Source organism: Hippopotamus amphibius, chromosome X (assembly GCF_030028045.1).
Source record: "Hippopotamus amphibius kiboko isolate mHipAmp2 chromosome X, mHipAmp2.hap2, whole genome shotgun sequence".
Classification (NCBI taxonomy): Eukaryota; Metazoa; Chordata; class Mammalia; order Artiodactyla; family Hippopotamidae; genus Hippopotamus; species Hippopotamus amphibius.
The window spans coordinates 20,294,643-20,314,346 of NC_080203.1; the positions used below are offsets into that span (position 1 = coordinate 20,294,643).

The 19,704-nt window shown below is 42.0% G+C and overlaps 1 protein-coding gene across 2 annotated transcripts in view; it reads left to right on the forward strand.

Moving 5' to 3' along the window:
* Positions 1–19,704, forward strand: part of HS6ST2 (heparan sulfate 6-O-sulfotransferase 2) — a 287,632-nt gene that overhangs the window by 243,486 nt on the left and 24,442 nt on the right. The window contains exon 4 of one of the 2 annotated variants that reach the window (XM_057719232.1): positions 5,506–5,592. The exons of the other annotated variant lie outside the window; for it this stretch is intronic. Coding sequence (XP_057575215.1) covers positions 5,506–5,592 — 87 coding nt within the window. The remainder of the gene's footprint in view (positions 1–5,505; positions 5,593–19,704) is intronic. 2 annotated transcript variants of the gene reach the window in all.

The following is a 19,704-nucleotide window of genomic DNA, read 5'->3' on the forward strand; positions in this document are numbered from 1 at the left end:
TTCCAAGAGCTTTGCAATTACAAAGTAATTGTGAGCTTCTCTGTGAATGGTTTACCTGATCAGCTGAATGCCCTCTGCTTTAGAGATGAGAATTCTAAGACAGAAGGAAGTCATAAGCCTGCCTGGCAGCCAGGATTACAACTCGAGATTGCTGAGTAAATGCTTTGAACGCCTGAGGTTGCTTCTGAGAGATCATAGCCACACTGGGCTTCGCAGCAATAAAGATGAGCCTTTTCTCTTGTCTAAAACCCCTCAGTCACTGCCCACAGTTAAGCAAAGGGAACCTAGGGGAGGAAGCTGCAGGAAAACACAGCTTAGTGAACTGAACTTTCTTTGCTTGATGATTAATGGAAATCATAGGTCTTGGGAAGAGGATGCTTAAAGAGGCATGGACTCTCCTTTAGACACTTTGGGTAGAAGAAAACGGAAAAGTTCAGAGCCAGGAAAGAAAACCACTCAGGACATAACCTAGCAAGACAGAAAAATGAAATGAAGAAGCCTCATCAGCTCTAATTAAAGGAAATCAATATTTGAAGAGCTGTCTTGCTCAGTAACAGGACAAGGGCAAAAATACTTCAGCAACGTGAGCCTCTTAGGAAATAGAAAAGCAGGCTTTCATGGGGAAGCAATCCTGATTTAAAAGGCTTCAAAAGACAACCACTTGGTGTGTTGATATGTTGTAGAGGGGACTCAAGCACCTTTTGGGAAGGAGACTAGATGAGCTTCTATCCCTGGTAGAGTCTATATTTTTTAAGTACATTTACTTATCTTGGAAACTCTAAGGAGCCGAGGGTCATTTCTAGGGCGCAAAGAGTAGCTACGACTTCCCCAGAGAGACTCGAAGTAAACCCTTCACAATAGCTTGGGTTTCACTTCTGTTACCACTTACAAGAAACTGGAAAAACACACACACTGGAAAAACACTAAAAGCCATACAAATGCAACAGATTTGTTGTTGTTATTCAGCGGCACTAGCCAACCATCCAAGCAAGCTTGCTTGAGCATCCTTTCTAAGCTCACGTGTCTTTGTGATCCACATGATGATCAACCATCAGTAACTGGAATCCAATTTTCCCAGACCATTCTTCCTTAGGGATGGAAAATGTGGGACATGTGTGTCATCACTTCCTTCTCTTACACTGGTGCCAGACATTGATAATCAATCACAGCACTCCTTTTCCACTGAGCCGAAATGCACCTTTTTCATTTATTTGTTCAACAAGTATTTTTTGGAGCACCCTCTTAAGAGCTAGTTAGAGCGACAGATAAACAGTAGAATATAAACAACAGGCACTGGGACTTCCCTGGTGGCGCAGTGTTTTAAGAATCTGCCTGCCAATGCAGGGGACACAAGTTCGATCCCTGCGCTAGGAAGATCCCACATACCATGGAGCAACTAAGCCTGTGCGCCACAACTACTGAGCCTGTGCTCTAGTGCCCGCAAGCCACAATTGTTGAGCCCATGTGCCGCAACTACTGGAGCCCACACGCCTAGAGCCTGTGCTCCACAACAAGAGAAGCCACTGCAGTGAGAAGCCCCCGCATGGCAACGAAGAGTAGCCCCCGCTTGCAGCAACTAGAGAAAGCGCACGTGCAGCAACGAAGACCCAACGCAACCAATAAATAAATAAATTAACTACAGTCTGTCATACAGAGTGAAGTAAGTCAGAAAGAGAAAGACAAATATCGTATGCTAACTCACATATACGGAATCTAAAAATGGTACTGATGAACTCAGTGACAGGAACAAGGACGCAGATACAGAGAATGGACTGGTGAACTCGAGGTTTGGGAGGGGGCAGGGGGTGAAGGGGAAGCTGAGACGAAGCGAGAGAGTAGCACAGACATATATATACTACCAACTGTAAAGTAGATAGCCAGTGGGAAGTTGTTGTATAACAAAGGGAGTCCAACTCGAGGATGGAAGATGCCTTAGAGGACTGGGGCGGGGAGGGTGGGGGGGACTCGAGGCGGGGGGAGTCAAGGAAGGGAGGGAATACGGGGATATGTGTATAAAAACAGTTGATTGAACTTGGTGTACCCCCCAAAAAATAATAAATAAATAAATAAAATTAAAAAAAATAAACAACAGGCACCACATGCTAAGTGCCAAATAAAAATAAAAGATATGTAGACAATGGATATTATAGCCCAATTCTCTCTTCTGAAATATTTCAATTTCTTAGGACCCTGAAAATTAATTTTTAAAAAAATTTCAGTGCTGTTGTAGTTAGAACAACACAACTATTTCCCATGGGTCTGAGATGAATTAATTTGAAAAAGAGCTTATGAAATAATACCAGAAATGCAGAAGTTTCTGTATGCCACCTATCAAGAAAACGAGTCGAGGGTGTTTGAAACCGCTAGGTTCTTCTCCCTCAAGTACCTCTCTGACCTAAGAGAAAAATCCAGATTGGAGTGGATCTGATTGCCATTTTGGGTTAAGTACCCTGGATGCCATTTCAGCATCAAATTATTCAATCAGAAACACTTTGAAAAGCTGAAGAGTTGGGTTAGTCACAGTTTTCCCACCTGAGTACAATGTGCATAATACTGCAGGATTTTTTTTTCACTTTTCTGGTGTTGGAGACATTTGTGAAGCCCGTGGAAAATGGTTTACTTGATACATGTTGACGGAGAGCTGACCAAGCAGACAGAGGGAGTGCTGGCATTTCTTCAATTTTCCTATCAGGAACTCACCTGGAATTGTGTTCATAGGTCTTTGATGAGGCCGGGTTGGGAGGGAGAGAGGAAAGAATCTTACCCTAGGAAGAAGATAGCTACGCCTGAGGAGTGAGAGAAGCCTGGGTCCATGCTCTCTGGGATTTCAGGCCATAGCTTTTAAGATCGCAACCCAAAGAGGAGATGAAAATCAAAAGGGCTGACAAGTGGTCTGGAGACAGACAAAATAATGACAACTGGAGTGCGCTTGTTTCAGATGTGTAAATTGGAAACTAGCTCTAATTCCAGGTATCACCCCCCCCCATCTAATATACCCCAAATTTTCATCCATATAGTGTAAAAGCAGGCAGGGCTTATTCCTGTAAGTCCCTGGGACTGCCGGATATTTCTTTCAGCTGTCAACATCTTCGGCAGCATCTTAATCTTTGGGTCATCGCCCCATGTTTTTCCAGATCTCCGAGGCTCCCAGAGTCACAGAAAATGCAGTTGTAGGATTTTCCCTTTCTGTCTCATGGAGCACTTCTGGAAAACTCAGGATCTTTCTTTCTCACAGTTTTAGAATCATAGCATCTTGTCCAGACTTACCTACTCAGCCTGGAATTTGGGGGAGGAACTCTTCCCTCAATGTTTGGCCAGCCTTTCTATACAACAGTCCTTAGTACATCTACAGAATTAAACTCCTAGGATCCAAGCCTGCCACCATTGTGCTGGCCCCTCCCCTACTTTCAGATACATTTTGCCGCTGTCAATGGATCTGCTATTGGCACGGAACAAACATTTTGAGTTATTTGGTTACTTTCACTTCCAGTCTTCGTGGCGTACCTTCCATCTGTCATTTTTCTCTGAGAAAGTTTTGTGTTTATTCCACTCAGGTCTGCACTTACAGGATTTGGTAGTCGGTCAGAGGGGTCCTAATTTCGATCACTTAAAGGAAGGCTGCTCCAGGACCAATGCCACCACCCCCCACCTCCAAAGCAGCAGTTAATAATAAGGCTGCCAAGACCAGCTAACAGCTTTCCCTGATGTCCCACGGTGCCCTGCGTTGAACAGGGTCACTTGTCATGCAGATTTTAAAGGACCCTTGGTGCCCAAGGCACAGACTTAGGAATACAGCAGTGGGAATAGGTGTCTTTTATTCAAAAGAACGTGGATGCCTGAACTTAAATGACCACCTACTCTGAGCCTAGCAGCCTGCAAGATCAAAAGATCCCTTGTTTCAGAAGGCTTCCAGTGAAGTTTCCCACTGCCTCCTGTTTGTGTGAGGGGCAGCGGGGAGGAAGGCTCAGTGGCCAGGGAGTGTGGAAGTGAGGGAATTGAGGCCTGCTTGAATTTTGCAACACACAGCATATTTCATCCTCTTCATGAGACTGTCTCTTCTGGAAGAGACACTTTTGAATTCTTCTGAGTTCCAGTCTTTTGTCCAGTTGTTTGGTATTACCACTTCATTTCTGAGCGGGGTTCTGAATGCAGTTGGTAGCTGCTGTGGTCTCAGGAATGGTTAAGGAGTTCTTTGCCAGGAAGTCAGCATGGATGGGCAGGGGCAGTGCTGCATGAGTTCTTCAGCACTTGGTCTCAGCAGGCTTCTGACACCTCCTTGGGGATAGACCGTGTGTCCACTCTCTCCAGAGCCACCCAGAATATCTTTTGTGACCCCCCCCCACCCCACCTCCCCTCACATCTAAATACAGCTACTTGCAGGCACCTATTTCTGAGGTACTTAAAAGATTCATAAATATCTGGAAAGCTCTTTGACATTCTCTGAGACAATATTCTGTGCCTTTGGAAGGCTCTATTATACTAATTGAAAGCCAAGATATGCATTTTTCTTTTTTACCTTCACTTTTCATAAAAGGTTATGCTGACGTAGATCTTACTAACAAAAAAAATCTTTCTGATGAAATCAGGATAAATAATTCCACACATCATCAAGTGAGGAAAAAGGCTTTGAATTGGTTTCCATGGAAATCTAAAGATGAAGTAAAGTAATAATTTCAAGGCAGAGCAGCTGAATTGAAGATAATGGTAAAAATAGTTTGATAAAGAAAATAGAATAAAGTAATCAAGAAGCCTCCAATCAATTATTCCTTTTTGTTTACCTTCAAGTGATTAATTTGTCTGTGTTTATTAACCTGATGAGATTAAGCAGACCTTCCTAGTGATTTATTTCCTAATTGTTTCCAAGGTTTGACATAAGCTGTGGAGTTATTGAAGGTGGAGATTTAAATTCAATTACTCATGAAGCAGGTGGTGCTTCTCCTGAAAGAATATCTGAATTCACGGCCTTCCCATGTTAACGTTATGAGTGAAAATTATTAATTCATCTGATAGTATCTCCCAAAGACTTTTAGAAGTCATTTGGCATCCACATACTTCACAACAAGTCAGCAGCTTCAGAACTGAACTTGAAGTACAGAGAACCCAGAGACAGGAAATAAAGGATTTTATGTTAAAGACTAGTTATTTTTAAACTTCTTTTTTTTTTTTTTTTTTTTTGGCCAGAGCCTCCCTTGGGGCCTGGGCTGTGGCACTGTCGTTAATGGCATCCACCAGGTCAAGCTTTGAATGCCAAAAGAATAGCTTTCTTTGAACTTAACCGATGGTTCCCCCTCTCTGTACCTTTGAAAAGCAGCACTGGATAAGATCATGCTTTATTTCGACAGGCGAGAGAGACAGACAGACAGACAGACACACACACACACACACACAGAGAGATTGAGAGATTGAGAGAGAGGCACTTTGAAAGTCTTTAAATGAAATGACTAATTTCTTTTTGTCTCTGTGGTCATTGTTGTATATATTTTTTTATTCTTTCTGTGGGTATAGTAAGGATAAACGGGGTTCTCCAAACACTAATCCAGGCGCCAACTCTCCATCATCCACAAAGGCCCGGAACACATCTAAGAATGGGAAGTAAGTGACAAGTGCCCCTGTGCATCCGACATAGCTGTCACAAAGCCATGTGCTGTCCTCATTTTGTCATTCATTCATATTCATTCAAAGATTTGTGGAATGCCTTCTCTGTGCTTCGCTTTGGGCTAGTCACTGGGGAATTTCAGTGAGAAAGGCATGTGTCAGGAATATTGGGTGCACGAAGGACTAAAGAAGGAGGGGGAGAGGGAGGGGGAAGTCAAGAGATAACTTTGGAAAGAGAGCTTTTAGGGCTGATTGTGATGGGCAAGGACTTAGAGCAATGCAAGATTTGAAACATGAGGCCCAAAAATTGAAGAAAGAAGCAGCAGTGGCACAGATCTATCATTTTATGATTTGCAAAATCCATGAAAATCTGTCTTTGATCCATACAGTAAAATTTGGGGTGGATTTAGAAGAATCTGGAAAGCCATTCCATAACCGTCCTGGTTTAAGTACATTTATGTTGTAACCACGTCACTGATGTACATGATATGTGTCTTCTTTTCCTAGTGACTAACCTGTACCATGACCTACCTGAAACTGTCTTTTTGATATTGCCAAAAGCTTGTATTGGCTGAATATTTGTGATGTTAGATTTACCTCTTTGGGCTGATTCCAGAAAGCAACATTGGCTGACCTCTCCCTTTGGATTCAGCAGAGCATGGCAGTCAGACACAGTGTGATCCCATGCCAATGACATACCTCCAATTAGGCCCTCCCCCTTCGAAGTGGCCCCAGCCCTTTGGTGAATGACTCGGGTCCTTTTATAAGCCCTCTGCCTCAGGGCTGTGGGGCATTGTGACAGGCAGAAATACAGCCCCAAAGGAGTACACAGCCTGCATCTAGGAGAAGATGAAAGATGCCTTCATCATGCTAAAAGCTCTAATCTAGCAATAAGATATGTCACTACAAGAGCATGGCTTTGCCGCGAAAGGTGAATTTGTAATGGTCATATATTTTACATATTCAGCATTGGACCATAAATGCTGCACTTTGAATATGATCTTATTTTCAATTCCCAAAGTGAAAGATCTATTGGCTGCCTTTTTTTTTCTCTTCTTCTCCTCCTGAGTACCATTTCAGGTTTGCATATAAAATTGAACGTGGGCTATCTTGGAGAATATCAAAAGCAGTGGTGAAGACAGAGGATGAAATCTCAGAGCAGTTAGAATTCGTTTCAGTTACTTATCGCTGAGCACCACAATCAAAATGCTGTGTAAATTATGAAGGAAGGGAACTGATGCACACACTCCCAAGCAGCTGAATGTTTCCAAATTAGTCCCAATTCATTGTCAGTGTGCGCCCGTGGTTAACAGAGATGGCACTGGAGAGTTGCTTTGAACGCCATGCCTGCAGAAACAGCAGGCCCTGTCTGGGTATCTTGGACACATCTGTCCTGCTGACAACTGCAGGGCACAGTCTCCGTTTATTAGACCCTGATGTATAATTAAGGATATTTGTGATCGCTGTTGCGCTTTGAAAGGAGCATTGTTTTGTTTCTTTGGGCTGTGCAGGAACCCAGACTCTTACCTTGTGAGTGAAAGAGTCTCCGTGTAAGCCACAAATGAGCAGTTGCTAGAACTGGAGTTCAGGTGACATAGAGAACGCATACCTAATACCATATCTGGCTTGTTAACAGTAGAAGGTTGCATAAATACATTACTAAGTAGATAAACGTGATCTTTTATCCCACTTGCTGGATTTGGACACTTCCCAAACTTATGCCATGGTGAGGGCCTCCCGTCCCGCACGTTCTGAGCTAAGTGTCTTTTATTTGCCATGTATGTGACTCACAGATTGAGCTAGTTCTTTTCAATTCCTCATTCTTTTGGGGGATTATTAATGAAGAGTAAAAAGTTCTTGAATAACCAGTATTCTCTTCAGGGATATGTTTCAGTTTCCCTTTCTCTTATCTCTCATCAGTTGGCAGGAAGTTGGTTGTTTTTTTTTAAACTCTTTCCTGCACATTTTCTCCTTCTTAGGCTATTTTTGTCAACAGCAGCAGTACTGACCTTCCATGAATATGGTGAGACTATCCAGGGGGCATTTTCCGATACTTTCCAGAACAGTGTCTCTCAATGTTTAGGCACGTGTGTTATCACAGTTCAGAGACAGTGGTTATTTCCTGGGTTTGGGAGTGTGTGGTGGGGAGGGAGGGGGCATGTGGGTTTCTGCCCCCCGGGGTTTTCCCTGTGGTGCCTTTTCACAGTCAGCATCCACGGTGGATGCTGTTCTGCTGGGTTTTCTCATGTTATTTGACTTAATGCCGGGGCATATGGAGCAGTTTTTAAGAGTTCCTATGTGTTATTTTGAGGCTGGGAGACAGAAGGTGTGTCCTTTTCTTCTCTGAAAAGAAACTGGCCTCCTCTTTTTAGAAGACAAGTCAGGCTGCCTCAAACATACCTCATGACTAAAAATAATAACCACTAGTATGTGCTGAGCGAGTGCTGTGGGCCAGCAGCCTCTGTCCCCGAGCACTTGATACATTTTGTGTCATTAATTCTCCCCCACCAAAGGCTCATGGAGTTGCCACTATTGTCATTTCCACTTGATACATGAGGAAAACGAGGCTTGCAGAGGATATTGTGTGCCTACGTGGGGCCTCCCAATGAATGATTTTGGTAAAATCCTTCTTTAGCACCAATAATAGTAATAACAATCAATAAACTCTGTCGCGATTTTAATCTGTGCCCTGGTGCTAGACCCTGCGCAGCAGAGACAAATACAAGATACAATAGGTGCCCTCAGGGAATTCACAGTCTTCGTAGAGGACAGAGGATGGTGATGTGGTGTTTACAGTGAGGCAGTCACGGGGCTGGGGTGCTGTTGGAGCCAATGGAGTCACCCCAACCAATGCCGGGGTTCGGGTGGGGAAGACATCACGTGGGGATATCAACGAAGGCTTCTGAGAAGTGACCGTTGAACCCGTTAATTTCCTCCACGTACCTCTCAGGTGGCAAGGCAAGGTCAGAAGAGGAAGATGCAAATTCGTCATTAAGATGGCCAGAGTCCTCTGATGTTGAAGAAAACAAGTTAAGAGTTGTGGGGATGAGGTCAAAGCTAAGACTGAATGGCCAATTCTGCCTTTTTTTCTGACTTCAATCCATTTGGGGCTGCCTGACATGCAGCATAGCAGGCCAAGTAGCTTAAGAAACCTACAGCTTGAAAGCTGTGTCGTTCTGCTTGCTCTGTTTTATTGCCTGGTTCTGAAGCTGGGGAGCCAACTCTCTGTTTTAGGGAGGAACAGATGGAATGGGAGATGTCTGAGCAGCAGAGCCAGACTACCCTGGCAATGACTTTCAGGGAGGTACATGCAGTTTCTTCTGTGCTAACAGTGAGCCAATTTGACAGAACAGGGGGGAAAAAAGCAGTGCAGAGCCATACCACTGAGATCAGGAAGCATAGGTTTGGCAGAGGTTGATCAGAGACCAACCAGACCAGGCTGCCATATTTAATTTGGTTCCCTTCGCTAATGTGAGCCTGTTATTCTGTCTGACACATCAGGCCACAGTCAGTCCTTTTGCTGATCCATTGGGTTATTCCCAGCAAGCACTGAAACTGTCAAGGCTGAGCATACATGGTAGCCACAAAGAGCCATTGCAGGTGTTCTTTTTGTATTAGAAAATGTTCACATGTCACATGAGACCAACTCTTTTGCTGACCAGATAAGGACTCAAGAAGGGTCAGTGATTTTCCCAGAGTCACGCATCTAGTTCGTAGCAGAAGTCAGCCTAGAATCCTGGTCTTCTAATACTTGTCCCGTGCTCTTTCTACTGCAACATATGCTGCAATTCTGCTCCCAGATAGCAAGACACTTAGGCTAATCACACCAAACAAGGCTTAGAGCCTAGTCTCAGGATGTCCAGGTGAGTGCTGTGCCCTTCGTACACCACCATACCTGTGTGGGTGGGTTCTCTTAGCCTCTGTGAAAATGGAGACCTTGGGGAGAAATTGGAATCATTCCACTTAAAAAAAATGTAGCGGTAGTGATGATGAAAGGAAATAGCATGCACTTTTCAAACACTTCACTTTTTCTCCAAAATAACATCATTCTGGTTGTGTTTGGACAGTTACCATTTCTCGATATTACTGTTGAGCTATCTCGAGCCTTTAACACACCCCTTCATCAAGAAAGCTATAAAGAGAACTCGTAGATCACTATAGCTGTTCTCCCACAAATTAGCCAACCAAGGCTGAGTGTGTGTGTGTGTGTGTGTGTGTGTGTGTGTGTGTATCTATAACATTCAGAGGCATCAATTTAAAAATTAGATTCCAGGCAGTTGCAGATGACACTGGAAATCAATCAGTCCTCTCAGCCTGAGATGTTTTTTATATAGGCTCAGGCTATGGAAAGACAGGGACCAGGTTCAATATTTAAATACTAGTGAAGGCTGGGAATATCACAGGACCGGGGCAGAGCACCCAAGCACAGTGCCTGGTAAATGATACCATAAATGTTGAATTCAGTTCCATAAATGTTGGCTTAAATGAATTAACCTGGTTGGGGGGGGGGAGACGCTAAAATGGAGAAAAAGGAGTACAGAAGGGGAACATGAGATGGTCAACTCTCTCTCACTTTACAAATCTACCCAGCAGATCTACTTGGTAGCAGATGCCACAGGAACTGACTCCAACATGTTTTTGCCAAAATTGTCTCCTAACGAATAGGCCTGTTTATCTGTTCAGCAGTCTCTAGATGAGCACAGTCAGGAGTGCACAGCTTCGTAAATAAGCTAAACACAGCAACAGTCCTTTGGTTTTGGTTGGCAGGACCCAAATGGAAAACTTTCCTTCTTTAGAAAGAAGAGGTAAACTCTTGGTTGTTATGTGTGGATTCAGTGTAGTGCAGTTTTATGTTCAGATTGTTATTTTTATGTTCAGATTGAGTTATTTATATGTGCATGACTAGAGTCCAAGCCCTGAGTACTATAATCTCATGGTTATGTTGTTTCCTCTCATTGAGAGTCATATATTTCTTCTAAGATAGTAGGCTGTGACTACCACTAAAAGCCCTAGTTTTGCCTCTGTGTATGAAAGCGTGTGTGTGTGTGCGTGCTTCAAAATGATGTATGCTGTGTGAGCATACCAGTCAAATGGCCAAGTATTCAACTTTTCAAATAATTGCTGTAGTTTGGTGTGATGATGATGTCAGTAGTGCCTTAGTTTAGCTATTCGACTAAGTCTAATATCACAAAGGCTTGTGAAAACCCAAGGCCCTAGTCTGTCTGTCTGTCTGTCTCTCTCTTTCTCTCTCCACCCTGCCTCCCCTTACCTCTCTTCTGTTGCTCCTTTGTAGAAAAAGACAAATGGCAAAACGTGAGCCAATGTTGGAATGTATTTCTAAGAACAACTTGGAGTGGAGTGTGCCCAAGAATCAGGACATTTATAGCCTAATTGCCTTTTCCCTCCAATATTCCTCATCTAGGATAGTGCAAGACCTTTGGTCACAACAAAGAAGTCAAATCTATCCCAGAAAGTACACTCAGTTTTAATAAGGCAGGAAAGTGACATAAAACTTTTGAAAAGGACTTTTAATAACAAGGGGGAAATAACACATAGGTTTGGCATATTTTGAGTTTTCACCTCATGCTAACCAACTGTAGATGGGGCTGTTCAAAGATCTCTTTAAAGAAATTAATCATGCAGCCTTGTGTGCATTTGAAAGGACAGCAGCTTTGGAGTCAGATAGAATTGGATGTGAATCCTGGCTCCATCACTGATTAACTTTGTACTGACCTCATTGGGCTATTGTGAAGATAAAATTGTCATAATCCAGGTAAGGCTCTTCTAGTGCCTGGCACATGGCAAGTGCTGAATAAATGTCAACTAGTGATTATGCTTGCTTCAGTTGCCAACGTACTGCAGCTGGGGACAGTGTGACCTGGCCAGTATGATCCTGACCAAATCAGAGCTCTGGTTATCTGCTATTGCCAGCTCCAGAAATGGGGGAACAGAAGCCCCAGCACCATTGACAATACATAAATAATACCCACAGATTGCATGAGACAAGAAATTACTGGAAGATCCAGGAAGAAACAGTCCAGTCATGGAAATATTTCCTAGTGAGTACAGGTGCATCTCTGTGATGGTTAGGATGTAGAGTATACTAGCTAACGTAATAAATTCCCCCTAAATATCTGACTGTCCATGCTTGTCCTGGTTCTCCAGCTTAGTCAAGAAGAGTGTTCTGCTAATGGAACCTCACAAGGCAGGAGTTATTTTTCTCCCTTCTCACCTGCCACACAATATCGTGAACTCAACATTCTGCTTGCCCTCTAGAGCAGGGGTCCTCCATAACTCGTCTTTTCCCTCTGTGGCATGCGGTTGAGAACTCTCATTGGCATTGTTCAGGCAGAACTCAGGTTTACATCCACTTCCCAGGTGCCGGCTAGAATTCCACTCCTCTCTCTCACTCCAGAAGGCCTAGGAATGCAAGGAAGAGCGATATTAAACAGGACTCCTCCATTTTCCTCCAAGTAACAAATCTGTCTCTGTCTCCCTATCACAATCCATGTCTTTCCCTCTCTAACTCCCTCTCTCTCTCTCCCTCCTTGCCTTCCTCTCTCCTCCCCCCACCCATCTATCTATCAATGCTCCATCTTGCCCTTATACAGCAATATTTTTAGCTCTCAGCCCAGGTCTTCTGAGCTGAAGGAATTACAGAACCTAAATCAATGGCATCTCCTAATGCCTCCAGGCCAAATCTGATGTTTTTCAGACAAATAACCAATTCAACATGGCCCACTATGCTTTGCAGTACTAAAGAGTGTATGGGAACACAGGCAAAATTGTAGTGCTATCCAAATAATTACTATGAATCCAACACTGACTAAAAATCTGGAGTGTAGAAGCATTTAAATATAGAGTAGAAATTTTTAATTTGTTGAGATCCAATTTCTCATTTTTTTCCTCTTCTGGATTATGCTTTTGGTAGCATATCTAAGAAATCTTTGCCTAACCTAATGTTGCAAAGGTTTTCACCTATGTTTTCTTCTAGATGTCTTGTAGTTTGGGTTTTACATTTAGGGCAATTACCCAATTTAAGTTTTGCATATGGTGCAGGGTAGAGATCAAAGTTTTGTTTTGTTTTACATATGGACATCTAGTTGTTTCAGTATGGTTTCTTAAGAAGAATATCTTTTCTCCATTGAACTATGTTGGCACCTTTGCTGACAATCAAAAATCAATTTATATATATATATATTTATTTCTAGATTCTTAATTGGTCAATATTTTATCCCTATGCCAGTTTCACTCTGTCTTGATTACTCTAGCTTTATACTAAGTTTTGAAATCAGATGGTGTGAGTCTTCAGACTTCATTCTTCCTTTTCAAAGTTATTTTGGATATTCTAAGTCCTTTGAATTTCTGTATGCATTTGAGAATCGGCCTGTAAATTTCCAGAAAAAGAAAAAAATGTGCTGGGATTTTGGCGGGGATTGTGTTGAATCTATATATCAAATTTGGGAAGAACTGACATCTTAACAATATTGAGTCTTAAAAGCAATGAACACAGTGTCTCTCTCCATTTACTGAGATCTTTAATTTCACTCTGCAGTATTTTGTAGTTTTCAGTGTACACGTTTTTCCTATCTTTTGTCAAGTGCATCCCTACTATTTCATACTTTGGGTGCTATAGCAAATAGTATCCTTTTATTTTAACTTTAATTGTTTTTTTCCCCAAGTTTCCTTTATTTAAAAAAATTTTTATTTTATATTGGACTATAGTTGATTTACAATGTTGTGTTAGTTTCAGGTGTACAGCAAAGTGATTCAGTTTTACATACACATGTATCTATTCTTTTTCAGATTCTTTTCCCATTTAGGTTATTACAGAATATTGAGCAGAGTTCCCTGTGCTATACAGTAGGTTCTCATTGGTTATCTATTTTAAATATAGTAGTGTGTATATGTCAATCCCAAACTCCCAATTTATCCCTCCTCCCCACCCTTCCCCTTTGGTAACTATAAGTTTGTTTTCTAAGTCTGCCAGTCTGTTCCTGTTTTGTAAATAAGTCCATTTGTATCAATTCCTTAGATTCCACATGTAAGCAATATCATATGATATTTGTCCTTTTCTGACTTACGTCACTTAGTGTGATTTCTAGGATATAGAAGTACAATTGATATTTGTATACCAATTTTATATTCTACAAACTGCTAAGTTCACATATTAGTTCCAGGAGCTTTTTGAAGAGTCCATTGGATTTTCTACATAGACAATTATGCCATCTGTGAATAAAGACAGTTTTATTCTTCTTTTCCAATATAGTTGCCTTTTTCCCTTGCCTTATTGTACTGGTTAGAACCTCTAGTACAGTATTGAATAGCTATGAGTTAGTTGGTGTGTAAATAATTCCCACCCATTTAACTTTGTAAATAGACACATAAAAACAAAGGAGCGATATGTTGGACGATGGAAGTCTCCTCTAGAGATGATATTTTGGGAACAAATGAACAACCACTGCCTTTATCAAAAGGCCAAAGCTAGATTCCCAAAGTGTACTGTGCAGAGAATTTAATCAGAAAAAAAAGTAGATACCATTCATGGGGAGGAGGAGTATAACAAAAAGCAAAAAACAAAATGAAAAATAAACTCTAAATTTCATAGAATCACGTTTGCTCTTTCCATTATTTGCATTCTGTCATTCATATTTTCTCCCTCTCTTTTCTCTCTCTTCTCCCCTCACCCCACTCCCCCATCTCTCCCTTCATGTGTTCTTTAAAAGAAACAGTGTGCATGGACCTAGAATCTGTCATACAGAGTGCAGTAAGCCAGAAAGAGAAAAACAAATACCGTATCCTCACTCATATATATGGAATCCAAAAAAAATGCTACTGATGAACCCAGTGACAGGGCAAGAATAAAGATGCAGATGTAGAGAATGGACTTGAGGACACAGGGTGGGGGTGTGAAGGGGAAGCTGGGACAAAGTGAGAGAGTAGCATTGACATATATACACTACCAAATGTAAAATAGATAGCTAGTGGGAAGCTGCTGCATAACACAGGGAAATCAACTCGGTAACTGGTGATGACTTAGAGGAGTGGGATAGGGAGGGTGGGAGGGAGGCTTGGGAGGGAGGAGATATGGGGATATTTGTATAAATACAGCTGATTCACTTTGTTGTACAGCAGAAACCCGCACAACAGTGTAAAGCAATTATACTCCAATAAAGAGCTTAAAAAAAAAAACAGTGTAGTATAATGGTTAAAATGGCAAACTGGAGCCCAGTCACTGCTTTAAAACCCCAACACTTCCCTGAGTAAGTTTCTTAATCTCTCTTTGCATCAGTTTCCTCCTTTGTAAAAAGGGGATACTAACAGTGTCTGCTTCATCAGATTTTCTTGAGGATTAAATTCTTCATTCATTCAAAACTTTTATTGATTGCTTCTGAGATACCAGGTACTATTGTAGGCTCTGGGGACCCAGCAAAGAATGAAACAGACAAAATTCCTTGCCCTCGTGCCCATTCTAGGGAAGGGATACTGTCATTAAACAAGTAAACTATAGTATTTTAGAAGGGGACAGGTTATAAGGGGGAAAGGAGACAGGGCAGGGGCATAAGGAATGATGCAGACAGGAAATTTGTAAATTTACATGATGTGGTTGGAGAAGACCTCACTGAAAGATGACATTTGAGGAAAGATTTATTTTATTTAAATAAGGTAATACATTTAAAACATCAGAACCATTCCTCACATACAGCAAATAAATAATAGTGCTTTTATTAACTACAATTTATTGAGTTCTTTCTATGTATCAGGCATTGTGCAAAGTGTTTTACATAATATTATCTTGTTTAATCATTACAATAGTTTTATAGGGAAAAGGTTGTTATTATTAGCTCTTTTTACTGACAAGGAATCTAAGATGACATTGACTTGTTCCAGGTCAAGTAGGTAATAGATGATGGGGCCAAGACTCCAACCATGTCTGGGCTTGTCCCACGAGGCTAAGTTCATCCACCCTTTCTGAAGATGCCCTTTGTGCTTGAGGGACTATATTAGACCTACATTCACAAGGATCAGAAGACTCGTCCTGCTGCTGGAGGCTTTAGTTGGAGGGAACAGTAAGGTAGAAGGTTCTTCAGGGGCCATGGAATGTGGTGAAATCTCATCTTCCCATTAGCATTTCAACTTAAAGTTAACGGCACTCTTCCCTGAGACTCCAGCACCAACACCTGACTCTGACACTTTCATTACTATGTGTGTTGGGTGCACACAATCTGAGGATGGAGGAGTGGGGTGGACAGAAATAAAGCTACATTACTGGTCAATGGCTGTTTCCTCATTACAACACATGCTTTGGGTTTTTAGGATGTTCCTTGCTAAAGATTAAACAGAAAAGAAAAGTGAGGCAGGACTCAGCTCACTGATGACTGAACTATAGATTTTGCCCAGAAAATGCTGGTAATGCTATAAAATTCAGGCCACCATCTGTTAGCACTTGCTTGAAGTAGCATTTGTACTGGATGATTAAGATGTCACATGCATTTGAAGCACAAATGAGTTCCTGGGTACCTACCCTCCCTGGGTGGTGAAGATGGTCCAAGAAGAACATCGTGTTGCTTGAAGAATATATTTGTATGATATCACAAGCCACTGTTTTGGGTCACTTGAATGGGGTCGAGTGTGGATGAAGATTGGGACAACTAAGAAAACGGACTGCTTCAATTGACTGGATAATTTAATCAAAATGGTCAATTGACTAGTTCTATGCTGTTTGGCAGATCTGAGACATGTTTGGCCATCAGTGTCTGCACAGCTCAGAGTGAATTGGGGGATACATGTGAGGGGGGAGGGAAGCAAGTCTGATTAAGCCCCAAATTCCTAATAATAAAAGAACCCATTAGTTGTATAGTATTTTATAGTTTGCAGAAAGCGTTCTCATCTGTTATCTCATTTAATTTTACCAACAACCTTATGAGGCAGGAATTATATCTACAGCTCACATATGAGAAAACTAAGGCTGAGAGAAATGACATATTTTGCCCCAAGCCACATGGTGGCAGAGCCATGAATGAAACCAGAGCCCATCTTTCTCTAAATCCTAAATTATTTTCCCTACTCCATAGAGCCCAAGAGCAATTAAAGTCAAATAATTTTAGGTAACTGACCAAAAAAAAAAAAAAAGCAAAACATACTTTACATGAAGGTAGATAACTTACAGAATTCACTCCCAACGAAAGTAGTAAAGAATGCCAATTATAACAAGGACCAGGAATTTTTAACTAGGCTGTAACATTTATTGAGTGCTTCCTATGCACTAGGCCTTATTCTTTTTTTTAAATAGTCAAATAATTTTATTTTAAGGAAAATAAATTTGCGTCCTAACACCAGCTTAAAGCTTTTACAAGAAAATTGAAAAAAACTTACAAAATGCTGAACATAGCTTTGAAGTTTAGAGAGTAACTGTGAAGCAAAAAAATGAATGTATTTATCATGATTGTAAATAATGATATATGTGGTGTATGTTCATTGGGATGGTCACCAATGGTCTGGTAATGAATCAGTAAGAGTAATAACCAAGTAACCTCAATAACAGCAGAGAAGCGTCAGGCCCTATCCTAAGTGCTTTAAATGCGTGCATTTTCTTATTTAATCTGAAAACTATCCCTGATGTTGGTTCAAGGAGACCTCATCACTTGCTTTGGTGGATGGATCACACCCAATCCCAAAGGTCCCCTTCAGGGTGGATGTCCAGGCATCTCAGCAAAGACAAGCTCTGAGCATGGCTGGCTTGTGGACCTGAGCCAGGGGCAGTGATTCTCCAAGCCTCAGAATCTAAGTAAAGAGTTTTGCTTTTTTGGCATCAAAGAGCATAAGGACAGAAGTAAGAGTGCTGGGCTTGCTTCCAAGGGGCTCCTCAGCAGTGTCCTCCTTTCTCTTTGTTCTCCATGGGCTTTCATGAGATGCTCCCTACTCAGCCTCTGCCTCTTTACCTTCATTTCACCCATTCGTGCCTATGGAATTTTCCAGGGTGATGGAGCTATTTTGTGCCTTCACAGTAGGCACCAGGGCACCTGCTTCAATTGTGATCTTCGTCAGAAAATAGTTTGCTGCCTTTACCTACCCACATCCCTTTCCCAGGACTGCTCCTCCTTCTGTGAAATGCAGATAATCCTTCTCATCACTCCCCTGGCATCCCTAGGAGGGTGTGAAAACAGGCAATAGCATGTCTCTAAAGACCTTTCAAAAAATAGCTAGCCCCACATACACTCTTTCTAGTGTTTTCAGGAACTTTGGACAAAAGTGCATCTCGCCGTAAGCAGAGTTGACAGGTTCAGACTCTTTCCCTGAGAATGCTGACTCTCCTGCCAGGTGTGCAGCGGTTGCCCCTATTATCCCACAGGCTGTCATGCCTTTTCACAACTATGTGGCTGATGTGACACCAAATATTCATTTCTCTCCTTTCCTTTTTTAGCATCCATATTTCACGGACTGCTTAGACATAGCCAGCTTTGTCCTTATAAACACATCCATTTTGGAGGCTGTGGATTTTTTTACCTGAATATCTGGGTCTCTGTCACCCTCTTGGTGGCAAGGAAGAAACAAATGCACGGTATTGTGGACGGCTGTTGGGTTTTTTTTTTTTCCCTTCTTTCTTGTAAAGTGTCATTGTTCCCATTCATTACCAAATGCCTACAATGGACAAGGCATTCTGTGCTAAGCTATAGGAGTACCAAGAAAAAGGTTTATTCTCCCTTGCACACTACCAGCTCTGCAAATGTCTCCTGGTGGGGAATCTGCCTGTCCATTCTGTCACCATTCGCCATTCCTATTTTGGCTTCTAACAGTTGAAAAAAGGGCAAAAAGAAATCTAAAGAAGCTACCTGGGCTCATAGATGCATCGCGGTGCACTTACCACATCCTTCCTCTGTGTAGACCAGTGGTTTTCAATCTATGTTCTGAATAGCTCTTGGGTTCAGAAGCAGGACCTCAGAGCCTGCTGAAGGTGGGGGTAATGGGGAGTCTAAAGTGGTAAATTGATGGGGCTCCAGGCCTGCACTCCACCTCTTCCCGGGTGCCTCCGTTGTAATCTGTTATATATACCGAAGTCTGACTAGATTTCATTTTTTTAAAGCCCTGCTGCTTAGAATGAGCTTGATAACACTGGTACACCCCACCCTGAGGATACTGGGGGAGCAGAGTATGGGATACCAGCCTTTCTCCACTGTCCCCCAGCTCCCCAGTGACAGGCAGAGCAGCTCTGGCTTTTGGGCAGTCTCGCAGTCCCCTTTCTCAATTCTGCAAGCTCTTAAAAACAAAAACACAAAATAAAAGAAGTAAATTAAAAAAAGAGAGATACTTCCCTTCTTACGGTCAAATTGCTCTGAGCAGATGAAAGGAACCAGACTGACAGGTGATTGTTCTCTAGATTACAGCCCTAAACCCAGGCTGAACCTGAAATACTTGGAGGGAAAAAATGCCACAGATTTTGAGTAATGCTCCCCAATCGGCTTCTGCTCTGAAGACTAAATGAACACACACTATTTCCACTCCATTTCCTTAAAGTGGCCTCTGTGCTAGGCTGTAATGAAACCTGTAGGGGAGGAAAAGACCATTAGCTTGGGAAGAGGATTATTTTAGTTGCTTAAGCCATCGTCTCCCGGAAAACATCCTCAGGCGGGTGTTTAGGCCAAAGTCTGTATTGTTGTTTTGAACGCCATTAGATGGCTCGGGAGGTTTTCTAATATTTACTCATTGTAGATATTCTATATAATCCTATACACAATTTTGTTATAATTTTTAAACTTGCTCTCTAGTGTTTTATTTTATGTTCACTGACTAATTCAGCTTTATCACAACTATCTGGTGTCATCCTTAGCCCAGCCCTCCCCTTGGTTATACTGGTCTCCTTGTCTGCCACATTTCATTTTTTTTTTCATACCATTGCACCTTTTTTTTTTTTTTTTTTGCCGCAGTATGCGGCATGCGGGGTCTTAGTTCCCCAAACAGGGATTAAAACCCACGACCCCCTGCAGTGGAAGCTCAGAGTCTTAACCACTGGATGGCCAGGGAATTCCCCCATTGCACCTATCTTGAATGAGCGCCATCTTTCAACTACACCTGTTTAAATCCTAGTTTATTAGAAAGAGCTCACTTTTT